The following is a 25,896-nucleotide window of genomic DNA, read 5'->3' on the forward strand; positions in this document are numbered from 1 at the left end:
GCCTTTAATACCTATGGCATGCTCTAATCTCTGTAATAAAATTTTATGGTCAACAGTATCAAAAGCAGCACTGAGGTCTAACAGAACAAGCACAGAGATGAGTCCACTGTCTGAGGCCATAAGAAGATCATTTGTAACCTTCACTAATGCTGTTTCTGTACTATGATGAATTCTAAAACCTGACTGAAACTCTTCAAAAAGACCATTCCTCTTAGAAAAGTATCCTACCTTTTATTTTTTAAAAAACTATATGGATTTGATTCATATGTTTTTACGTCAACCAAGCTTGAACCTTCGTGCACATGCGAGAGTTTTTTCACACCTGTCGGTGACGTCATTCGCCTGTGAGCACTCCTTGTGGGAGGAGTGGTCCAGCCCCCTCGTCGGAATTCCTTTGTCTGAGAAGTTGCTTAGAGACTGGCGCTGTGCTTCATCAAAATTTTTTCCAAAACTGTGAGGCACATCCGAGTGGACACCATTCGAAAAATTCAGCTGGTTTTCGGTGAAAATTTTAACGGCTGATGAGAGATTTTGGATTGTTTCTATCACTGTAAGGACTTCCCACGGAGCGGGACGTCGCGTAGCACTCCGAGGTGACGTCGTCATCCTGTTTCAAGCTGAAAACCTCCAAATTTAAGCCTCTGTTGACCCAGGACGTCGTGAGAGAACAGAGAACTTTCAGAAGAGGTCGGAATCAGCAGTTTATCCGGACATTCCATTGTTAAAGGAGATTTCTTTAATGAAAGACGTGCGGACGGATTGGCGCATCGGCTCGCAGCCGGCGCGGCGCGCCCGCCACAGGAAAAACACCTCCGTGTTGATAACCATTTGTGAAATTCAGGCGGCTTTTGGTGGCTTTCAGTTGAGTATCTGAGAAATTGTTTAACAGCAGGGCATGTTCCAACTTGTCCTTAAGGCTTCCAACGGAGGTGTTTTTCCTGTGGCGGGCACGCCGCGCCGGCTGCAAGCCGATGCACCAATCCGTCCACACGTCTTTCATTAAAAAAATCTCTAACAGTGGAATGTCCGGATAAACTGCTGATTCCGACCTCTTCTGAAAGTTCTCTGTTCTCTCACGATGTCCTGGGTCAACAGAGGCTTAAATTTGGAGGTTTTCAGCTTGAAACAGGATGACGACGTCGCCTCGGAGCGCTGAGCGACGTCCCGCTCCGTGGGAAGTCCTTACAGCGATAGAAACAATCCAAAATCTCTCATCAGCCGTTAAACATTTTCACCGAAAACCAGCTTAATTTATCGAATGGTGTCCAGTCGGATGTGCCTCACAGTTTTGGAAAAAATTTTGATGAAGCACAGCGCAAGTCTCTCAGAAACTTCTCAGACAAAGGAATTCCGACGAGGGGGCTGGACCACTCCTCACACAAGGCGCGCTCACAGGTGAATGACGTCACTGACAGGCATGAAAAAACTCTCGCATGCGCACGAAGGTTCAAGCTTGGCTGATGTAATCACACGTGATTCAAATACATATGTTTTTTTTTTTTAAATAATAAGGTCGGATACTTTTCTCACAGACCTCGTATATGTGATTGTGTGTGTGATTTCACTTAACATCACTTTCCTAGTTAATCACTGAACTGTTCACACTGTAAAATGACCTTTTGCTTACATGAAAACTGTGTGAGCATAAGCCTTGTTTTTGCTGAGCACAGATGTACATTTTAATTAACAGGTCGGCCTTGAAGAGAACACGCAGCCTGAACACTAGCCCAAAGTTGGCGCTGTTATGTTTCATTTTTGACAACAATTACTGTCTGTTTGAATCATATTTGTCTAATAGATTACAATTTGTTCATGTAAATGGGGAATCTTCTTCACAGACTAAAGTTAATTATGGAGTTCCACAAGGTTCTGTGCTAGGACCAATTTTATTCACTTTATACATGCTTCCCTTAGGCAGTATTATTAGACGGTATTGCTTAAATTTTCATTGTTACGCAGATGATACCCAGCTTTATCTATCCATGAAGCCAGAGGACACACACCAATTAGCTAAACTGCAGGATTGTCTTACAGACATAAAGACATGGATGACCTCTAATTTCCTGCTTTTAAACTCAGATAAAACTGAAGTTATTGTACTTGGCCCCACAAATCTTAGAAACATGGTGTCTAAGCCAGATCCTTACTGTGGATGCATTACCCTGACCTCTAGTAATACTGTGAGAAATCTTGGAGTCATTTTGGATCAGGATATGTCCTTCATGTGCATATTAAACAATATGTAGGACTGCTTTTTTGCATTTACGCAATATCTCTAAAATTAGAAAGGTCTTGTCTCAGAGTGATGCTGAAAAACTAATTCATGCATTTATTTCCTCTACGCTGGACTATTGTAATTCATTATTATCAGGTTGTCCTAAAAGTTCCCTAAAAAGCCTTCAGTTAATTCAAAATGCTGCAGCTAGAGTACTAACGGGGACTAGAAGAGAGAGCATATCTCACCCATATTGGCCTCTCTTCATTGGCTTCCTGTTAATTCTAGAATAGAATTTAAAATTCTTCTTCTTACTTATAAGGTTTTGAATAATCAGGTCCCATCTTATCTTAGGGACCTCGTAGTACCATATCACCCCAATAGAGCGCTTCGCTCTCAGACTGCAGGCTTACTTGTAGTTCCTAGGGTTTGTAAGAGTAGAATGGGAGGCAGAGCCTTCAGCTTTCAGGCTCCTCTCCTGTGGAACCAGCTCCCAATTCAGATCAGGGAGACAGACACCCTCTCTACTTTTAAGATTAGGCTTAAAAACTTTCCTTTTTGCTAAAGCTTATAGTTAGGGCTGGATCAGGTGACCCTGAACCATCCCTTAGTTATGCTGCTATAGACGTAGACTGCTGGGGGGTTCCCATGATGCACTGTTTCTTTCTGTTTTTGCTCTGTATGCACCACTCTGCATTTAATCATTAGTGATCAATCTCTGCTCCCCTCCACAGCATGTCTTTTTCCTGGTTCTCTCCCCTCAGCCCCAACCAGTCCCAGCAGAAGACTGCCCCTCCCTGAGCCTGGTTCTGCTGGAGGTTTCTTCCTGTTAAAAGGGAGTTTTTCCTTCCCACTGTAGCCAAGTGCTTGCTCACAGGGGGTCGTTTTGACCGTTGGGGTTTTACATAATTATTGTATGGCCTTGCCTTACAATATAAGGCGCCTTGGGGCAACTGTTTGTTGTGATTTGGCGCTATATAAAAAAAAATTGATTGATTGATTGTTTGGGAACAGACCGTGAGGCGCCTGAAGGTGAAGAGTGATACAAATATGAACTGACTGAGAGACGCAGCTGTGCTTTGTATATTGTTTTTCTAATATGTCTGTGTGCAACACGCTTCAATAAATTCAGGAAGTAAGTGGGCAGGCCCTTCAGAGCTGACTGACGGACAGTGATGAGGGTCATATCCACCAGCTCTCTCTGATTCAGGAAAGAAATTCAGTGTTTCCGTGTGGTTATTCTCTGCAATAATTTGAGCTGTCTCTTTTACCAGGTTCAACTCTGACAGTGTGTGTGTGTGTGTGTGTGTGTGTGTGTGTGTGTGTGTGTGTGTGTGTGTGTGTGTGTGTGTGTGTGTGTGTGTGTGTACCACTGCTCCCGAGGCCGGCTGGACGATCCAGGCGTAGTCCGGTCTGATCAGGCGGAGGCAGTTCAGGGCAGCCAGGTAACAGTTGACCTGCTTTTGAAGGCCGAGCCGAGTCCGGACCTCGCGACCCAGACGCATTCCCAACTCAAACATTATCGTCCCAGCTGCAGTCAAACACAAGTCCAGGAACATGAACACATTCCTTCAAGGCTTGTTGATAAAGAACAGGACAATAGGACAAAGGAGGTCTGGCGGGGCCCTGTCCCCCCTCCATCTGTGCTGGTGGTGAGAAAGTGGGAAAGACACCATCACTGATGTAACTCTGGAACACTCCAGAGTTTCTCCAACACCAGACAGCGATCAACCCTTCACACACAGACCTCCGGCTGTCTCCAGTGGACGTCTGTCTGTTTGTGGACGACAGAAAGCTGACGTTTTGACAGCCTCGTGGCTCCAAAAGAAATATATTTTTATGTCCACCAAGGATGTAATAAAATCATCTGTGTTTGTTTATTCATTTGTCTGTTTGTTCGCAGGATTACATCAAAACTACTGCACAGGCTTTGACTAAATTTCCACCACATATATGATGCCACAGAAGACTCTACTGAACTTTGGTGGTGAGCTGTTGTCACAACCCGAATGGTCCCCCCTAAAAATCCACACCCCCCCCCCGCCTTAACTGCGCATGCATCATTTCTGTTTGTCATCAGCCGCCACCGATTTTTGCTTTGCTTCTGCTTCAAACTTCACTCCAGTCATCATCTGTTTCAGCAACAGATATCTGAAGATTTTCTACAACAATCATTTCCACATAAATTCAGCATTATTGCATCCTAAAAGACGGTGGAAGCAATCAGAGCACCACTTCAGATCATCAGTAACAATTCACCAATTATTGCCTCATTTCTGCTTAAAACTGACTTCAGAATGTTTTAAGGCGTTTTACTTTGTCATCTGATCGTTAATAATCACATTACAGTGGTCTCTCGTTTACTGCGAGAGTGATGTTCTAAAAATAACCCGCGATAAGCGAAATCCGCGAAGTAGTCAGCGCTATTTTTTGCAATTATTATAGATGTTTTAAGGCTGTAAAACCCCTCACTACACACTTTATACACTTTTCTCAAACAGGCATTAACATGTTCTCACTTTTCTCTCCTGTGTAAACACTCTCTTTTTTCTTCTGGGCGAGAAGATTATAAACAGACACTCGCAGAACTCTCCCTTCGCTTACTGCCTCCGGAGGTACGGATGCAGGACCCGCAAAGAATTCAAGTCCTCTCTGGGTGGCCATGGAGCTCTGCAGCTGCGGTCAACATCCGCATCAAACAGGGAGATAGTCTCTGGACCTGTTGCCAGATCAAATCAAATCAATTTTATTTATATAGTGCCAAATCACAACAGTGATATATTATGTAAGGCAAGGCCATACAATAATTTCAGAAAAACCCCAACGGTCAAAACGACCCCCGGTGAGCAAGCACTTGGCGACAGTGGGAAGGAAAAACTCCCTTTTAACAGGAAGAAACCTCCAGCAGAACCAGGCTCAGGGAGGGGCAGTCTTCTGCTGGGACTGGTTGGGGCTGAGGGAGAGAACCAGGAAAAAGACATGCTGTGGAGGGGAGCAGAGATCAATCACTAATGATTAAATGCAGAGTGGTGCATACAGAGCAAAAAGAGAAAGAAACACTCAGTGCATCATGGGAACCCCCCAGCAGTCTAAGTCTATAGCAGCATAACTAAGGGATGGTTCAGGGTCACCTGATCCAGCCCTAACTATAAGCTTTAGCACAAAGGAAAGTTTTCAGCCTAATCTTAAAAGTAGAGAGGGTGTCTGTCTCCCTGATCTGAATTGGGAGCTGGTTCCACAGGAGAGGATGTTGTGTGGGCCGCTGAAGAGGAGGTACTGCTGGCCCACCACCACCAGATGGCGCCCTGCTTGGATTGCGGGCTTCAAGCACGAGAGGGCGCCGGAGCCACTGGGAGTGACAGCTGTCACTCTTCATCAGCACCAGCTGTCACTCAGCCAACTCATCACCATCTCCATAAAGGCTGGACTGCGACTCCACCTCCTCGCCGAGAAATCAACTGCCAATCAGGTAATTTTCTCTGCTGACTCAAACATTGAGTAATAATCTGAACTTCTTTGCAGCCGTTTTCCTGTGTGTGTCCTTATCTGTGGGATTGGCGTTTGGTGTGATCAGCGACGGCTTCGCTTCACACCCCAACCAGATAAGTGGGTTAGACAGGAGCTGCACGAGTGTGTGATTGGAGGTAGAGGTGCTCCCTCCTTACTGAATACAGACGTTGGGATTACTGAGTGTGCGACCTCACACTCATCAGGACTGTCTCTGTTCTCTGCCAGCAGTACCGGGTCTGACTGCTGAAGACAGCGGCCACCTGGGGCGCAGGGCTTGGCGGCTCCGGTGTTCTTCAGCTCCGTTGGCAGTGGAAGCTGTGTGGATCCGGCTCTTCTCTCGCCAGGCGCCTTCTATCGTCGAGCCTGCCCACACGTCACCTGGTGTATGATTGACAGTCACTATATTGTTATTGTCTGTACGTCATTGTGTGATTCACAACATTAAATTGTTACTTTTGGCTTATCCATTGAAAGTTCTTTAACGCCCCCTGTTGTGGGTCCGTGTCACGACACTTTCACAACAGAGGAGCCTGAAAGCTGAAGGCTCTGCCTCCCATTCTACTCTTACAAACCCTAGGAACTACAAGTAAGCCTGCAGTCTGAGAGCGAAAGCGCTCTATTGGGGTGATATGGTACTATGAGGTCCCTAAGATAAGATGGGACCTGATTATTCAAAAACCTTATAAGTAAGAAGAAGAATTTAAATTCTATTCTGGAATTAACAGGAAGCCAATGAAGAGAAGCCAATATGGGTGAGATATGCTTCTAGTCCCTGTGTGGAGCTGCGCCAGCAGCAGACAGGAGGGCGGTGTGAGTGGCCCACTGCGGCATATCCCGAGCCCGCAGACTCAGTAAGCACATCGGAGGCAGTGAAAGCAATCGCGGTGATGCCGACCGGTGCCGCAACCGGCCCGCCTGATAAGGACGCAGAACACAATGCGCTGTTTAAAAAAAAGAAAAAAAAAAGCATGCAAAATTGCACTAAAAAAAATCTGCGAAACTGCGAGGCCGTAAAAGGTGAGCCGCGTTATAGCAAGGGACCACTGTATTCCTTTTCATCGGTTTGGGTTAAGAGAGTCAGACTCAGACGAGCTGCTATGATGCATGTGCAGTGAAGACAGGGTGGACCAATTTCCAATTTTTTGGGGGGGGGTCGGTCTGGGACACCAGATCTGGATTGGTGGCTGTTGGAAACCTCTGACTGCTCTTACCGAGTTATTTTCTCGGTTTATTTTATGTCATTATGAGAAGCAGCACTTCCACTGTGGGGGAACATCAGTTTGGACATGTCCATGTCGAGTATTGATCTGGACATGATCCAGCACACAGGTGTGATCCAGCACACAGGTGTCCCAATATGCAGAAGATCATGGACACGCCCACGTTTCACCTGATACAGTTGTATGAGGTCTATTAGAAAAGTATCCGACCTTATTATTTTTTTCAAAAACCATATGGATTTGAATCACGTGCGATTGCGTCAGACGAGCTTGAACCCTCGTGCGCATGCGTGTCGGTTGCGTCATTCGCCTGTGAGCACACTTTGAGTGATGAGTGGTCCATCCCCTCGTCGGATTTTCATTGTCAGGAAATGGCGGAATGATTTGGGCTTTTTTTCCATCAGAAATTTTTTCAGAAACTGTTAGAGACTGGCAGCTGGAAACCCATTAGAAAAATTTATCTGGCTTTTGGTGAAAATGTTACGGGCTTGGTAGAGAATAAGGAGTGTTACTGTCGCTTTAAGGACGGCCCCCAGCGGCTGTGGGGCGCGCCGCGCTCCGAAGCCGCCATTGACAGGCTGAGCGACCATTTCATTTCTAAAGGGATGGCTGTCTGGATCCGTGACCATCATGTGCCATTTCTCTGGTTATCACAAGAGCTGGACATCAACCATTTTCCGGCAGATTTCACTTTTTACAAGAGATTTTGTCATGGAAAGCCGAGCGGAGGCTTCGCGCGTCACGATGGATTCGCTACTGGAGCGAGACAACACCACCTCCGTTTTGGTCTCACAGGACGGCTTTGAGATGGCGTTCAGACAGCTGTCGGTGGTTTTTCCATCGAGTGATTATCCGAGAAATTGTGGATGTGCTTGGACATCCACATTTCTCGGATAATCACTCCAGTAGCGAATCCATCGTGACGCGCGAAGCCTCCGCTCGGCTTTCCATGACAAAATCTCTTGTTAAAAGTGAAATCTGCTGGAAAATGGTTGATGTCCAGCTCTTGTGATAACCAGAGAAATGGCACACGATGGTCACGGATCCAGACAGCCATCCGTTTAGAAATGAAATGGCCGTTCAGCCTGTCGATGGCGGCTTCAGAGCGCGGCGCGCCCAACAGCAGCTGGGGGCCGTCCTTAAAATGACAGTAACACTCCTTATTCTCTACCAAGCCCGTAACATTTTCACCGAAAGCCAGATAAATTTTTCTAAGGGTTTCCAGCTGCCAGTCTCTAACAGTTTCTGAAAAAATTCTGATGGAAAAAAAGCCCAAATCATTCCGCCATTTCCTAACGATGAAAATCCGCCGAGGTGGTGGACCACTCCTCACTCAAAGCCTGCTCACAGGCGAATGACGGAACCGACAGGCATAGAAAAACTCACGCATGCGCACGAGGGTTCAAGCTTGTCTGACGCAATCACACATGATTCAAATCCATATGGTTTTTGAAAAAAATAATAAGGTCGGATACTTTTCTAATAGACCTCGTATGTAAAAGTTTGGGCCCCCCCTGATAATTTCCATGACTTTCCTTTATAAATCACTGGTTGTTTGGATCAGCATCCATCCATCCATTTTCTTCCGCTTTATCCAGACTCGGGTCCCGGGAGCAGCAGGTCAAGCAAAGCCGTCCAGACCTCCCGATCCACACACACCTCCCCCAGCTCCTCCAGGGGAACCCCAAGGCGTTCCCAAGCCAGCCGAGAGACGTAGTCCCTCCAGCGTGTCCTGGGTCTTCCCCCCCAAATGGGACGTGCCCGGAACACCTCTCCAGCGAGGCGTCCAGGGGGCATCTGGAAAAGATGCCCGAGCCACCTCAACTGGCTCCTTTCGACGTGGAGGAGCAGCGGCTCGACTCCGAGCTCCTCCCGGGTGACCGAGCTCCTCACCCTATCTCTAAGGGAGCGCGCCCAGCCACCCTGCGGAGGAAACTCATCTCGGCCACTTGTACTCGCGATCACATTCTTTCCATCATGAGCCAAATCTCATGACCATAGGTGAGGATCGGAGCGTAGATCGATCGGTAAATCGAGAGCTTTGCCCCCCTACTCAGCTCTCTCTTCACCATGACGGTCCGATACAGCGACCTCATCACTGCAGATGCTGCACCAATCCGTCTGTCGATCTTACGCTCCATCTGTCCCTCACTCGTGAACAAGACCCAGAGATACTTAAACTCCTCCACTTGAGGCAAGGACACTCCGCCGACCTGAAGAGGGCAAAGCACCTTTTACCAGTCAACAACCATGGCCTCGGATTTGGAGGTACTGATTTTCATCCCGGACGTTTCACACTTGGCTGCAAACCGCCCCAGTGCAACCTGAAGGTCCTGATTTGACAAAGCCAACAGAACCACATCGTCCGCAAACAGCAGAGATGAGATTCTGTGGTTCCCAAACCAGACCCCCTCCTACACCCTGGCTACGCCCAGAAATTCTGTCCATAAAGATAATGAACAGAACCGGTGACAAAAGGCAGCCCTGGCAGAGGCCAACATGCACTGGAAACAGGTTTGACTTACTACCAGCAATGCAAACCAAGCTCCTGCTGCGGTCGTACAGGGACGGGATAGCCCTTAGCAAATGACCCCGGACCCCGTACTCCCGGAGCACCCCCCACAGGGTAGAGCTGGTCCAGTGTGCCACGACCAGGATGAAAACCACAGTGCTCCTCCTGAATCTGAGGTTTGACTATTGGGCGAATTCTCCTCTCCAATACTCTGGAACAGACCTTACCGGGGAGGCTGAGGAGTGTGATCCCCCTGTAGTTGGAAGACACCCACCGACCCCCCTTCTTAAACAGAGGGACCACCATCCTGGTCTGCCAATCCAGAGGCACTGTCCCTGACCACCACGCGATGTTGCAGAGGTGTGTCAGCCAAGACAGTCCCACAACATCCAGAGACTTAAGGTACTCAGGATGGATTTCATCCACCCCAGGAGCCTTGCCACCAAGGAGCTTTCTAACCACCTCGGTGAATTTGGCCTGGGTAATGGATGAGTCTGCCTGTGAGTCCCCAGTCTCTGCTTTCTCTTCGGAAGACGTGACAATGATATTGAGGAGATCCTCGAAGTATTCCTTCCACCGCCCGACAACATCCCCAGTCATGGTCAACAGCTCTCCACCATAGACAGTGCTAGTGGAGAGCTGCTTCCGCCTCCTGAGGCGTCGGATGGTTTGCCAGAATTTCTTCGAGGCCGACCGATAGTCCTCCTCCATGGCCTTCCCAAACTCCTCCCAGACCCGAGTTTTTCCCTCTGCAACCGCACGGGCTGCGGCACACTTGGCCTGCCAAGCGTTTGGATCAGCAATTTCAGTTAAATATATCATATAACAGACAAACACAGTGATATTTGACAAGTGAAATGAAGTTTATAGGATTTACAGAAAGTGTGCAATAATTATTTAAACAAAATTAGGCAGGTGCAAAAATTTGGGCAAAACAGAAAAAAAAAAAATCAATATTTAGTAAATCATCCTTTTACAGAAATCACAGCTTCTAAATGCTTCCTACAGCTTCCAATGGGAGTCTGCATTCTGATTGAAGGTATTTTGGACCATTCTTCTTTACAAAACATCTCAGGTTTGTTGGTTTCCGAGTATGGACAGCCCGCTTAAAATCACAATAGTATTAATATATATTAATACAACCCCTGGCAAAAATTATGGAATCACCGGTCTCGGAGGATGTTCATTCAGTTGTTTAATTTTGTAGAAAAAAAAGCAGATCACAGACATGACACAAAACTAAAGTCATTTCAAATGGCAACTTTCTGGCTTTAAGAAACACTATAAGAAATCAAGAAAAATAATTGTGGCAGTCAGTAACGGTTACTTTTTTAGACCAAGCAGAGAGAAAAAAATATGGACTCACTCAATTCTGAGGAATAAATTATGGAATCACCCTGTAAATTTTCATCCCCAAAACTAACACCTGCATCAAATCAGATCTGCTCGTTAGTCTGCATCTAAAAAGGAGTGATCACACCTTGGAGAGCTGTTGCACCAAGTGGACTGACATGAATCATGGCTCCAACACGAGAGATGTCAATTGAAACAAAGGAGAGGATTATCAAACTCTTAAGAGGGTAAATCATCACGCAATGTTGCAAAAGATGTTGGTTGTTCACAGTCAGTTGTGTCTAAACTCTGGACCAAATACAAACAACATGGGAAGGTTGTTAAAGGCAAACATACTGGTAGACCAAGGAAGACATCAAAGCATCAAGACAGAAAACTTAAAGCAATATGTCTCAAAAATCGAAAATGCACAACAAAACAAATGAGGAACGAATGGGAGGAAACTGGAGTCAACGTCTGTGACCGAACTGTAAGAAACTGCCTAAAGGAAATGGGATTTACATACAGAAAAGCTAAACGAAAGCCATCATTAACACCTAAACAGAAAAAAACAAGCTTACAATGGGCTAAGGAAAAGCAATCGTGGACTGTGGATGACTGGATGAAAGTCATATTCAGTGATGAATCTCGAATCTGCACTGGGCAAGGTGATGATGCTGGAACTTTTGTTTGGTGTCGTTCCAATGAGATTTATAAAGATGACTGCCTGAAGAGAACATGTAAATTTCCAGTCATTGATTATATGGGGCTGCATGTCAGGTAAAGGCACTGGGGAGATGGCTGTCATTACATCATCAATAAATGCACAAGTTTACGTTGATATTTTGGACACTTTTCTTATCCCATCAATTGAAAGGATGTTTGGGGATGATGAAATCATTTTTCAAGATGATAATGCATCTTGCCATAGAGCAAAAACTGTGAAAACATTCCTTGCAAAAAGACACATAGGGTCAATGTCATGGCCTGCAAATAGTCCGGATCTTAATCCAATTGAAAATCTTTGGTGGAAGTTGAAGAAACTGGTCCATGACAAGGCTTCAACCTGCAAAGCTGATCTGGCAACAGCAATCAGAGAAAGTTGGAGCCAGATTGAAGAGTACTGTTTGTCACTCATTAAGTCCATGCCTCAGAGACTGCAAGCTGTTATAAAAGCCAGAGGTGGTGCAACAAAATACTAGTGATGTGTTGGAGCGTTCTTTTGTTTTTCATGATTCCATAATTTTTTCCTCAGAATTGAATGATTCCATATTTTTTTCCCTCTGCTTGGTCTAAAAAGTAACGTTACTGACTGCCACAATTTTTTTTTCTTGATTTCTTATAGTGTTTCTTAAAGCCAGAAAGTTGCCATTTGAAATGACTTTAGTTTTGTGTCATGTCTGTGATCTGCTTTTTTTCTACAAAATTAAACAACTGAATGAACATCCTCCGAGGCCGGTGATTCCATAATTTTTGCCAGGGGTTGTAGTATTCAGGTCTGGGGACTGAGATGGTCATTCCAGAACGTTGTACTTGTTCCCCTGCATGAATGCCTTAGTAGATTTTCAGCTTATGAGATTTTTCTTGGCCTGCCACTTCGGGCTTTAACTAGTACTGTGCCTGTGGTCTTCCATTTCCTCACTATGTTCCTCACAGTGGAAACTGACAGCTAAAATCTCTGAGATAGCTTTTTGTATCCTTCCCCTGAACCATGATGTTGAACAATCTTTGTTTTCAGGTCATTTGAGAGTTGTTTAGAGGGTCAACTATTGCCACTCATTAGAAGAGATGCAAAGAGGGGAAACATTTGCAAATGGCCACCTTAAATACACTTTCTCATGACTGGATTCACCTGTGTAAGGAGGTCAAGGGTCAATGAGCTTACCAAACCAATTTTGTGTTCCAATAATTAGTGCTAAATGGATTCAAATCAATAAAATGACAAGGGTGCCCAAATTTATGCACCTGTACAATTTTGTTTAAATAATTATTGCACACTTTCTGTAAATACTAGAAACTTCATGTCACTTCTCAAATACCAGTGTGTTTGTCTGCTATATGATATATTTAACTGAAATTTCTGATCCAGACAACCAATGATTTATAAAGGAAAATCATGAAAATCATCACGGGGCCCAAACGGTTAAGTACAACTATATGGTCACTTTAAGATGGACTGGCAGCTTGTCTGGGTGCTTGCCATCCAGAACCCAAAGCGGTTCTGTGTTGTGGTGCATGCAGTGTGGTACCGGTGCTGCTTTGACACTGGACCTGAATCTTCTTTGTCTTTCGGCTGTTCCCGTTAGGGGTCGCCACAGCAGATCATTTCCATCTCACCCTGTCCTCTGTATCCTCCTCTGTCACACCAAACACCTGCATGTCCTCCCTCAGCACATCCATGAACCTCCTCTTTGTCCTCCCTCTTCTCCTCCTGCCTGGTGGCTCCATCCTCAGCATCCTTCTCCCTATATACCCTGGGTCCCTCCTCTGCACATGTCCAAACCATCTCAATCTCTCCTCTCTGACTTTGTCTCCAAACCGTCCCACCTGAGCTGTCCCTCTGATATGTTCATTCCTAATCTTGTCCATTCTTGTCACTCCCAAAGAGAATCTCAACATCTTCATCTTACTGCAGTACTAACTGTGTATTATATACTGAACTGTGGGCTGGGTACATTTACTAATCTGGGATTACTGCAGTATCGGGTGTTTATTATATACTGAACTGTGGGCTGGGTACATTTACTAATCTGGGATTACTGCAGTATCGGGTGTTTATTATATACTGAACTGTGGGCTGGGTACATTTACTAATTTGGGATTACTGCAGTACTGACTGTGTATTATATACTGAACTGTGGGCTGGGTACATTTACTAATCTGGGATTACTGCAGTATCGGGTGTTTATTATATACTGAACTGTGGGCTGGGTACATTTACTAATCTGGGATTACTGCAGTATCGGGTGTTTATTATATACTGAACTGTGGGCTGGGTACATTTACTAATCTGGGATTACTGCAGTATCGGGTGTTTATTATATACTGAACTGTGGGCTGGGTACATTTACTAATCTGGGATTACTGCAGTATCGGGTGTTTATTATATACTGAACTGTGGGCTGGGTACATTTACTAATTTGGGATTACTGCAGTACTGACTGTGTATTATATACTGAACTGTGGGCTGGGTACATTTACTAATCTGGGATTACTGCAGTATCGGGTGTTTATTATATACTGAACTGTGGTCTGGGTACATTTACTAATTTGGGATTACTGCAGTACTGACTGTGTATTATACACTGAACTGTGGCTGGGTACATTTACTAATTTGGGATTACTGCAGTACCGGCTGTTTATTATATACTGAACTGTGGTCTGGGTACATTTACTAATCTGGGGATTACTGCAGTACTGACTGTGTATTATATACTGAACTGTGGTCTGGGTACATTTACTAATCTTGGGATTACTGCAGTACCGGGTGTTCATTATATACTGAACTGTGGGCTGGGTACATTTACTAATCTGGGATTACTGCAGTACTGACTGTGTATTATACACTGAACTGTGGCTGGGTACATTTAGTAATGTGGGATTACTGCAGTACCGGGTGTTTATTATATAATGAACTATGGGCTGGGTACATTTACTAATCTGGGATTACTGCAGTACCGGCTGTGACTGTCACTTCAGGTGTTGTTTCTGAGGTGACTACCCAGAATGCAGTGGCCAGGATGTGTACAGTGCAGATCCTCCGTGTGGTTGAGTATGTGGAGGGGTGTCATCCATTGTTGCACCTATGTGAGGTAAACTGACAGGAAGGTACTGCGACGTCCTCCTTACCTTTCCTGTAGTTCTGCCTGTTGATGTGGAAGGCGTAGAGTAACTCATAGTAGTTGTGAGAAAGTAGGTCCAAGCCTCTGGCCCGAGACTCGATGATACTGACGACCTGTTAATGAGCATGCGCTTAAAACCTTACAAAACACACACACACACACTTGGGAATGGACTCTGAGCCTACTGAGAGGACTCAAGGACCAGTCACAGTAACGAATCCACGAAAAGAAACTTTCTGAATTATCCGAGAGGTCACTGACTCCATTATAGCACTTCAGAAAAATCATGGAAAGTCTTCAGGGAGTCAGTGTTACTAAAAACATCAACCTTCCCAGGGAGGACTCACAGTGAAGCCACATACCATCTTTGCCCACAGATTTACATGGCTGACTGGACCTCAGGTTGATCTATCCCAGTGGTTCCCAATCTTGGTCCTTGGGAACCAAAGGAGTGCACATTTTCCAGTTGTCCTTGAACTCATCACAGAAAATCAGCTCAGTCAGTTGCTGATTAGCTTAACTGATCTGATTAGCTGATCTGATTCCTCAAGGATCAGAGTCAACAAGTGACCGCCCACAGTCAAAGAGTAAAGGGTCAGAGTCGACAAGTGACCGCCCACAGTCAGTGAGTAAAGGTCAGTCGACAAGTGACCGCCCACAGTCAGTGAGTAATCAGTCGACAAGTGACCGCCCACAGTCAATGAGTAAAGGGTCAGTCAACAAGTGACCGCCCACAGTCAATGAGTAAAGGGTCAAAGTCGACTAGTGACCGCCCACAGTCAGTGAGTAAAGGATCAGTCGACAAGTGACCGCCCAGAGTCAATGAGTAAAGGGTCAGTCGACAAGTGACCGCCCACAGTCAAAGAGTAAAGGGTCAGTCGACAAGTGACCGCCCACAGTCAAACAGTAAAGGGTCAGAGTCGACAAGTGACCGCCCACAGTCAGTGAGTAAAGGGTCAGTCGACAAGTGACCGCCCACAGTCAATGAGTAAAGGGTCAGAGTCGACAAGTGACCACCCACAGTCAATGAGTAAAGGGTCAGAGTCGACAAGTGACCGCCCACAGTCAATGAGTAAAGGGTTAGAGTCGACAAGTGACCGCCCACAGTCAATGAGTAAAGGGTCAGAGTCGACAAGTGACCGCCCACAGTCATCAGAGTCGACAAGTGACCGTCAAAGGGTCAGAGTCGACAAGTGACCGTCAAAGGGTCAGAGTCGACAAGTGACCGCCCACAGTCAATGAGTAAAGGGTCAGAGTCGACAAGTGACCGTCAAAGGGTCAGAGTCGACAAGTGACCGCCCACAGTCAATGAGTAAAGGGTCAAAGTCGACTAGTGACCGCCCACAGTCAGTGAGTAAAGGATCAGTCGACAAGTGACCGCCCAGAGTCAATGAGTAAAGGGTCAGTCGACAAGTGACCGCCCACAGTCAAAGAGTAAAGGGTCAGTCGACAAGTGACCGCCCACAGTCAAACAGTAAAGGGTCAGAGTCGACAAGTGACCGCCCACAGTCAGTGAGTAAAGGGTCAGTCGACAAGTGACCGCCCACAGTCAATGAGTAAAGGGTCAGAGTCGACAAGTGACCACCCACAGTCAATGAGTAAAGGGTCAGAGTCGACAAGTGACCGCCCACAGTCAATGAGTAAAGGGTTAGAGTCGACAAGTGACCGCCCACAGTCAATGAGTAAAGGGTCAGAGTCGACAAGTGACCGCCCACAGTCATCAGAGTCGACAAGTGACCGTCAAAGGGTCAGAGTCGACAAGTGACCGTCAAAGGGTCAGAGTCGACAAGTGACCGCCCACAGTCAATGAGTAAAGGGTCAGAGTCGACAAGTGACCGTCAAAGGGTCAGAGTCGACAAGTGACCGCTCACAGTCAGTGAGTAAAGGGTCAGAGTCGACAAGTGACCGCCCACAGTCAGTGAGTAAAGGGTCAGAGTCGACAAGTGACCGCCCACAGTCAATGAGTAAAGGGTCAGCGTCGACAAGTGATTGCCCACAGTCAATGAGTAAAGGGTCAGAGTCGACAAGTGACTCTGCCCACAATCAATGAGTAAAGGTTCAGAGTTGACAAGTGACTCTGCCCACAGTCAATGAGTAAAGGTTCAGAGTCGACAAGGGACCGCCCACAGTCAATGAGTAAAGGGTCAGAGTCGACAAGTGAACGCCCACAGTCATTGAGTAAAGGGTCAGAGTCGACAAGTGACTCTGCCCACAGTCAATGAGTAAAAATTTAGAGTCGACAAGTGACCGCCCACAGTCAATGAGTAAAGGGTCAGAGTCGACAAGTGACTGCCCACAGTCAATGAGTAAAGGTTCAGAGTCGACAAGTGACAGTGAAAGGGTGAGACTTAACAAGTGACCGCCCAGTCAATGAGTAAAGGATCAGAGTCAACAAGTGACCGCCCACCATCAATAAGTAAAAGGTCAGAGTCAACAAGTGACCGCCCACAGTAAATGAGTAAAAGGTCAGAGTCAACAAGTGACCGCCCACCGTCAATGAGTAAAGGGTCAGAGTCGACAAGTGACCGCCCACCGTCAGTGAGTAAAGGGTCAGAGTTAACAAGTGACCTCCCACAGTCAATGAGTAAAGGGTCAAAGCCGACAAGTGAACGCCCACCGTCAATGAGTAAAAGGTCAGAGTCAACAATGGGCAGAGTTGACAAGTGACCGCCCACCGTCAATGAGTAAAGGGTCAGAGTCGACAAGTGACGGCCCAGTCAGTGAGTAAAGGGTCAGAGTCGACAAGTGACGGCCCACAGTCAGTGAGTAAAGGGTCAGAGTCGACAAGTGACCGCCCAGTCAGTGAGTAAAGGGTCAGAGTCAACAAGTGACTGCCCACAGTAAATGAGTAAAAGGTCAGAGTCGACAAGTGACTGCCCACAGTCAGTGAGTAAAGGGTCAGAGTCGACAAGTGACTGCCCACAGTCAGTGAGTAAAGGGTCAGAGTCAACAAGTGACCGCCCACAGTCAATGAGTAAAGGGTCAGAGTCAACAAGTGACCGCCCACCGTCAATGAGTAAAGGGTCAGAGTCGACCAGTGACCGCCCACAGTCAGTGAGTAAAGGGTCAGAGTCGACAAGTGACCGCCCACAGTCAATGAGTAAAGGGTCAGAGTCGACAAGTGACCGTCAAAGGGTCAGAGTCGACAAGTGACCGCCCAGTCAATGAGTAAAGGGTCAGAGTCAAAAAGTGACCGCTCACAGTAAATGAGTAAAAGGTCAGAGTCAACAAGTGACCGCCCACCGTCAATGAATAAAGGATCAGAGTCAACAAGTGACCGCCCACCATCAATAAGTAAAAGGTCAGAGTCAACAAGTGACCGCCCACCATCAATAAGTAAAAGGTCAGAGTCAACAAGTGACTGCCCACCATCAATAAGTAAAAGGTCAGAGTCAACAAGTGACCGCCCACCATCAGTAAGTCGAGGGTCAGAGTCAACAAGTGACCGCTCACAGTAAATGAGTAAAGGGTCAGAGTCGACAAGTGACCGCCCACAGTCAAAGAGTAAAGGGTCAGTCGACAAGTGACCGCCCACAGTCAATGAGTAAAGGGTCAGTCAACAAGTGACCGCCCACAGTCAATGAGTAAAGGGTTAGAGTCGACAAGTGACCGCCCAGTCAATGAGTAAAGGGTCAGTCGACAAGTGACCGCCCACAGTCAAAGAGTAAAGGGTCAGAGTCGACAAGTGACCGCCCACAGTCAAAGAGTAAAGGGTCAGTCGAAAAGTGACCGCCCACAGTCAATGAGTAAAGGGTTAGAGTCGACAAGTGACCGCCCACAGTCAGTGAATAAAGGGACAGAGTCGACAAGTGACTCTGCCCACAGTCAATGAGTAAAGGGTCAGAGTCGACAAGTGACCGCCCACAGTCAATGAGTAAAGGGTCAGAGTCGACAAGTGACCGCCCACAGTCAATGAGTAAAGGGTCAGAGTCGACAAGTGACCGCCCACAGTCAATGAGTAAAGGGTCAGAGTCAACAAGTGACCGCCCACAGTAAATGAGTAAAGGGTAAGAGTCGACAAGTGACCGCCCACAGTAAATGAGTAAAGGGTAAGAGTCGACAAGTGACCGCCCACAGTAAATGAGTAAAAGGTCAGAGTCAACAAGTGACCACCCACCGTCAATGAGTAAAGGGTCAGAGTCGACAAGTGACCGCCCACAGTCAGTGAGTAAAGGGTCAGAGTCGACAAGTGACAGTCAAAGGGTGAGACTTAACAAGTGACCGCCCATAGTCAATGAGTAAAGGATCAGAGTCAACAAGTGACCGCCCACCATCAATAAGTAAAAGGTCAGAGTCGACAAGTGACCGCCCACCGTCAATGAGTAAAGGGTCAGAGTCGACAAATGACTCTGCCCACAGTCATTGAGTAAGGGGTCAGAGTCGACAAATGACTCTGCCCACAGTCATTGAGTAAAGGGTCAGAGTCGACAAATGACTCTGCCCACAGTCAATGAGTAAAGGGTCAGAGTCGACAAGTGACCGCCCACAGTCAGTGAGTAAAGGGTCAGAGTCTACAAGTAGCTCTGCCCACAGTCAATGAGTAAAGGGTCAGAGTCGACAAGTGACCGCCCACAGTCAGTGAGTAAAGGGTCAGAGTCGACAAGTGACTCTGCCCACAGTCAATGAGTAAAGGGTCAGAGTCGACAAGTGACCACCCACAGTCAGTGAGTAAATGGTCAGAGTCAACAAGTGACCGCCCACAGTCAATGAGTAAAGGGTTAGAGTCGACAAGTGACCGCCCACCGTCAATAAGTAAAAGGTCAGAGTCGACAAGTGACCGCCCACCGTCAATGAGTAAAGGGTCAGAGTCAACAAATGACTCTGCCCACAGTCATTGAGTAAAGGGTCAGAGTCGACAAATGACTCTTCCCACAGTCATTGAGTAAAGGGTCAGAGTCGACAAATGACTCTGCCCACAGTCATTGAGTAAAGGGTCAGAGTCGACAAATGACTGCCCACAGTCAATGAGTAAAGGGTCAGAGTCGACAAGTGACCGCCCACCGTCAATGAGTAAAGGGTCAGAGTCGACAAGTGACCGCCCACAGTCAGTGAGTAAAGGGTCAGAGTCTACAAGTAACTCTGCCCACAGTCAATGAGTAAAGGGTCAGAGTCGACAAGTGACTCTGCCCACAGTCAATGAGTAAAGGGTCAGAGTCGACAAGTGACCGCCCACAGTCAGTGAGTAAATGGTCAGAGTCAACAAGTGACCGCCCACAGTCAGTGAGTAAAGGGTCAGAGTCGACAAGTGACCGCCCACAGTCAGTGAGTAAATGGTCAGAGTCAACAAGTGACCGCCCACAGTCAGTGAGTAAAGGGTCAGAGTCGACAAGTGACCGCCCACAGTCAATGAGTAAAAGTTCAGAGTTAATAAGTGACCGCCCACTGTCAATAAGTAAAGGGTCAGAGTCAAGTGACTGCTCACAGTCAATAAGTAAAGGGTTAAATCGATTTATTTTTTCCCCCACTGATACTGTTCATGTTCTAAATTAATACAATTAAGTATTTTATTTTAAAATATTCTGACAACACTGGACAACAGTTTTTTTAATATGATCTGTGATTTAAAAGCTGTATCAGATCCAAGCCTTGGCATTTGTGTTGGGCGACGCCCCAACTTCAGTCTGGGTCGGGGTCAGTGAACATTTACCTCATGGTGCAGGTTGACGTAGGGGAACTGTACCAGGTCATGGAGCTGAGAACGCTCACACAGAATAACCACCAGCTGGCGCAGACAGTCCAGCTGCCTGCGGGGACAACAGGAGACCATCAATAACATCTGACCATATGTGTGTGTGCGTGTGTGCATGCTTACGTACATGCTCGAGTCCGGGTTCTGCGTAAGCGCCTCGTAGGCTTGGCTATTGTGACCCAGATCCAGGTGGTGCTTGAATATTCTCGTCCACAGAGCAGCCTGAGAACCAGGCGGCTATGTTACCACATTCATGTCATAAAAATATTTGTGCTCATGTATTCACACCAGTCCGAACAGTCCTAGTGGCTGGGAGTGAGAGCTGGGCACAGACCTGACTGCTGATATCATTGACTGCTTCAGTTATAGCCAGCGTGGCGAGCTGGATGACCAGCTCCGGGAGACTCAAATCCTCCAGCAGCCGCAGCACCTGAAGACACATCAGAGCATTTACCCACCAGGACAAGGACGCCTGAACGGCATGACTCAGATCCAAAGGGAGATCAACCTCGAGATGCGTGACGGGCGCCCTGAAAGAACCTCAAGCAGCTCTTATTTAAATTAACATTTATAGATATAGCAGACTTCTCATTCATACAGTAGTGTTCAGAATAATAGTAGTGCTATGTGACTAAAAAGATTAATCCAGGTTTTGAGTATATTTCTTATTGTTACATGGGAAACAAGGTACCAGTAGATTCAGTAGATTCTCACAAATCCATCAAGACCAAGTATTCATGATATGCACACTCTTAAGGCTATGAAACTGGGCTATTAGTAAAAAAAGTGTGTGTGTGGGGGGGGGGGGGGGGGGGGGTGGTAGTGGTGACAAGCTCTTTCTCTTTTTGCTCTGTATGCACCACTCTGCATTTAATCATTAGTGATCGATCTCTGCTCCCCTCCACAGCATGTCTTTTTCCTGGTTCTCTCCCTCAGCCCCAACCAGTCCCAGCAGAAGACTGCCCCTCCCTGAGCCTGGTTCTGCTGGAGGTTTCTTCCTGTTAAAAGGGAGTTTTTCCTTCCCACTGTAGCCAAGTGCTTGCTCACAGGGGGTCGTTTTGACCGTTGGGGTTTTACATAATCATTGTATGGCCTTGCCTTACAATATAAAGCGCCTTGGGGCAACTGTTTGTTGTGATTTGGCGCTATATAAAAAAAAAATTGATTGAAATAGAATTGATTGATCTAAAAAGTGCTCCCATATGGCGTGCATCTCAAATAGCCTCTGACAACCAAGTCCATCTCCTGCCCTGCCTGTGTGGCTTAGCTTCTAAGCCCGGCAGAAATGCTTCTACTGACAAGAGAAGGGGTCTCTGGTGCCTCAAAACCATTTGCTTTGGGTAGATGTAACTCGTCAGCCTCGGAAGGCAGTTCATCCAGGAGAAGGAAACTCTGATCTCAAACCTCCACTGCCTTGTGGTTCTATCCAGTCTTGGACAAGGCTTTCAGGAATAAACCTCAAGGAACAATCCAGAGTTGGAGTCCTTAAGGTGGCTGTTGCTGAACTTTAGAAATTTCTCAGCAACTCCTGTGATACTGCCAATGCCCAACTGCACTGACTTCTGCCTTTCCTTTGGACCACAGTGACAGCGTGGAGAGGGGGGACCTGCTGCTGCATGGGCAACAGCGAATCTTCCATATTGGCTTGCCCAAGCTTTGTTGCTCCACTGGAGAGGACACTGCAGTGTTATCTCAAGATGCTGGCACAACACAAGAAGTGGCAGTTTACTGGTTATAAGCTCATCTGTTTGGCGAAGGAAACAAGCACCAGGGGTCACTTCTGACAGTGGGAGGGATCATCATATATTATTAGACATCTCCCGCCCGGCTCAAACTGGGCAACCCCCAGCCTGTAAGGTGCTGTCTTGCCATGGCCTGCTTGCTCCACTGGGTGCAGGAAGCTTAGAGTATGGTTCGAAAGGCAGGCCACAAATTCTGCAGCAGACACCAAGTACAAAAGAAGAAGAAAGAAGACTCCAGCTCTTCATTTTGCAAGCTGAAATGTCAGGACCACGTGCCCTGGCCTCTCTGCTGATCTGCAGCAAACTGACAATGCCCGCAAAACTGCCATCATTGACAGGGAACTCGCACAACTAAACAGTGACATTGCCTGCCTCCAGGAAACTCGGCTGGCAGACAGCGGGACCATCAAGGAAGCAACTTACACCTTCTTTTGGCAAGGGAAGTTCTTGGACGAATCCCATCAGCATGGTGTCGGTTTTGCTGTGAAGAACACCCCGGCCATGTGCACTGAGCCACCGTCAATGGGCATCGAGAGAATCCATGCTCTCCGGCCTTCAACATCTTCAATCCCAGCCACCATCATCAGTGAATACCCAGAGGAAAAAGACGAATTCTACAAGTTCCTAGATGAAGTGATATCTGTGATTCCCAGCACAGAAGGCCTTTACCCACTCGGAGGCTTCAACGCCAGAGTGGGTGCTGATCACAAGGCCTGGCCCACCTGCCTAGGTGTCTACTGAAGGGGCAAGATTAATGACAACGGCCAACGACTGATGGAACTGTGCTGCTGTCATGGCCTATGTTTAACCAACACCTTCTTCAAATGCAAGGATATCCAGTAGGTGTCTTTCAGTCACCCGCGGTCCCGCCACTGGCACCAGTTGGCTCTTGTCATCACCAGGTGTGCAGATCATTCCAGCGTTCTCCTCACCTGCAGCTACCATAGTACAGACTGCGATACGGATCACTCCCTCATGGCCAACAAGGTGCGCATAGAGCCAAGGAAGTTGCACCACTCCAAGAAAAAGGGTCACCCACACATTAACACCTGCTGTACTGGCAGCTCAGAGAAAACGCAGCATTTCATCAGCCAGTTGCAAGAAGCCCTCACTGAAGAAGCACCAGAAGGTGAGAATGTCTCATTGATGTCATGTGGTCCCACCTCTGAGATGCTGTGTACAACTCAGTCATCAATGCCTATGGGAAAAAGGAGCACAGAAACACAGACTGGTATGAGGCCCACTAGGAGGAAACTGAGCCTGTGACTGAGGCCAAGAGGAGAGCCCTGCTGGCCTACAAGGCAGTGCCCAGTCCCAGCACATTAGAAGGCCCCAAAGCTGCCAAGAGAAAAGCCCAAACCACCTGCCACTGCGCCAACTCATACTGGCTGAACTTCTGCAGCAGTATACAGACAGCTGCCGACAGTGGGGATGCAAGAGGCATGTATGAGGGAATCAAGAAGGCAACAGGCCCATCCACCTCCAAGTCTGCCCCACTAAAGTCAAAGACAGATGAAGTCATCACAGACCAGGGGGAGCAACTGCAGTGCTGGGTTGAGTACTATCTTGAGCTGCATGCAACCCAGAACATTGTCAGTCCTCAAACACATCCCAGATCTGCTGGTCACAGAAGAGCCAGACACACCACCAACCATGGAAGAGCTTGGAAAACCCACTGACTGCCGTGCTAGTGGGAAGGCCCTAGGGAGTGAGGGCATCCCATCAGAAGTCTTAAGAGTGGAAAACCTGTGCTGATAAAACACCTGCACAATCTTTTCTAACTCTGCTGGGAACAGGGACACATTCCCCAGGACATGCAAGACGCAAACATCGATTCCTTGTATAAGAACAAAGGGGACAGAAGCGACTGCAATAATTATCCAGGAATGTCCCTTCTCAGCACTGTTGGTAAGGCCTTCGTCCGTGTTGCCTTAGCGTGTCTACGGACCTTGGCCTCGTGTGTTTTCCTTATACCGTCCCTATGGTATGAGCGGGTTATGAGAATTCTTGACAGGCAGAGCGGAGGCGGCCGCTGCCACCCTTCCCCCTGGAATGCACCTCTATCTCCGTTTACAAACAGGCAGCTAACGTTAGCTAGTTCCGCATCATGGCTGAAGGGGGCAAAGCCTGAACTGAACTTTTCCCTCCGTCTCATAGGACCAAGTCGGCTGTATGGGATTACTCTGGCTACTGATTTAATAGAAAAAGTTACCGGCTTTTTTGTTTTATTTTCTGTGGAATAGCTCTTCAAACCAAAAACGGTGGCAACAAAGCACCGTAGCTATGGCCTGTGTCGGACTCAGAGCGATTCAAGATACCCCATGGGTTAAAGCAATAAATTTTCATCTGACTGAAATTTTTTCCTGGCAAAAATCAATGCCAGCAATTCCCTAAAATGTGGTGTAGTGGGGGCACACACTGTTTTTTCCCTCAATAAATAAAATAAACACATTATACAGTATACAAATCTATTCTAAATAGCCTCTAAAGAAAGAGAGAGAGAGAGAGAGAGAGGAGAGAGAGCGAGAGAGAGAGAGAGAGAGAGAGAGAGAGAGAGAGAGAGAGAGAGAAAGCATAAAAAGAATGCAAAACCTGAACATAAAGGTACATAAAAGGTTGGTGGGGGGCGGGGTGTAGTCTTGATTCTGGGGGGTCTGGGGGTGCCCCCCAGAACATTTTTAAAAGACCAAGTCAAATTTTGTGTATTCTGGTGAATTTTAATAGGTATGAAGCCCTCTGAAACAACAAAAACTCACTTCAAACTGTGAAGTAAAAACAAAGTATTGATTATGGGGGTCTAGGGGATCTCCCACAGAAAAGTTTTAAAAGAGCAAGTCAAATTTTGTATAGTCTGGTGAATTTTAATAGGTATGAAACCCTCTGAAACAAAGAAAACTCACTTCAAACTGTGAAGTAAAAACAGTATTGATTATGGGGTCTAGGGGATCTCCCACAGAAATTTTTCAGAAGAGCAAGTCAAATTTTGTATATTCTAGTGAATTTTAATGGGTGTGAAGCCCTCAAACAAAACTCACTTCAAACTGTCAAGTAAAAATTATTTATCTTCTGTAGTGTTTTGATTCTAATCTGGTAAATGTGCCAAATAGGTGCTGTGTTGCTGCTGTACAGTCAATAAAATACAAAATTAGGGCCTAAAGCAACTGACAACATTGCTCTGCTGTGCACAAAGTAACACTGTCACCAGTTTTGAAAACGCATGCGCAATGAGAAACTTAAAACTGGCTTATTCACATTTAATCAGTAAAATGCTCTCACTCATAAAACAAACTAGGCCTGCAACTAACGATTATTTTAGTAATTATTTTTTCGATTAATCTTTTTTTTTTCTTTTTACTTACATTTGAGTTTTGCTATTATTTGTTTGAGTTATTATTAAAAGGCCTTTGTCACGCAACATCAACGCTTGAGGTTTAACAAAGTTCTGATGTTATATTCTCGTCTAAAACATACCTGGAGTAGTGTTTTGTTTTATTTTGCACATACGAGGTCTGTCAATAAAGTAATGGTCCTTTTCATTTTTTTCAAAAACTATATGGATTTCATTCATGTTTTTACGTCAGACATGCTTGAACCCTCGTGCACATGTCTATTTTGGCTTTCAATGCTTACCAATCCAGTAAGTATCAGTGAAACTGTGGAGAGCTGGACATGTCCAAACTTGTCCTCTGACACGCCGAAACAGAGGTGTTCCTTTGTCTTGCTTCCAAAGCGAATCGGTCTTTATGCGCGAAGCCTCCGCGCGGCTTTCCATGACAAAATCTCTTGTTAAAAGTGAAATCTGCCGGAAAATGGCTTACGTCCAGCTCTTGTGAT

The 25,896-nt window shown here is 46.5% G+C and overlaps 1 protein-coding gene across 1 annotated transcript in view; it reads right to left on the bottom strand.

Moving 5' to 3' along the window:
* LOC117505889 (nuclear pore complex protein Nup160-like) overlaps nt 1-25,896 on the bottom strand; it is a 160,270-nt gene that overhangs the window by 37,451 nt on the left and 96,923 nt on the right. Inside the window, 5 exon segments of the mRNA XM_034165424.1 lie at nt 3,586-3,746; nt 14,639-14,744; nt 20,279-20,375; nt 20,448-20,542; nt 20,655-20,750. Coding sequence (XP_034021315.1) covers nt 3,586-3,746; nt 14,639-14,744; nt 20,279-20,375; nt 20,448-20,542; nt 20,655-20,750 — 555 coding nt within the window.

This window comes from Thalassophryne amazonica, unplaced genomic scaffold (genome assembly GCF_902500255.1).
Source record: "Thalassophryne amazonica unplaced genomic scaffold, fThaAma1.1, whole genome shotgun sequence".
Classification (NCBI taxonomy): domain Eukaryota; kingdom Metazoa; phylum Chordata; class Actinopteri; order Batrachoidiformes; family Batrachoididae; genus Thalassophryne; species Thalassophryne amazonica.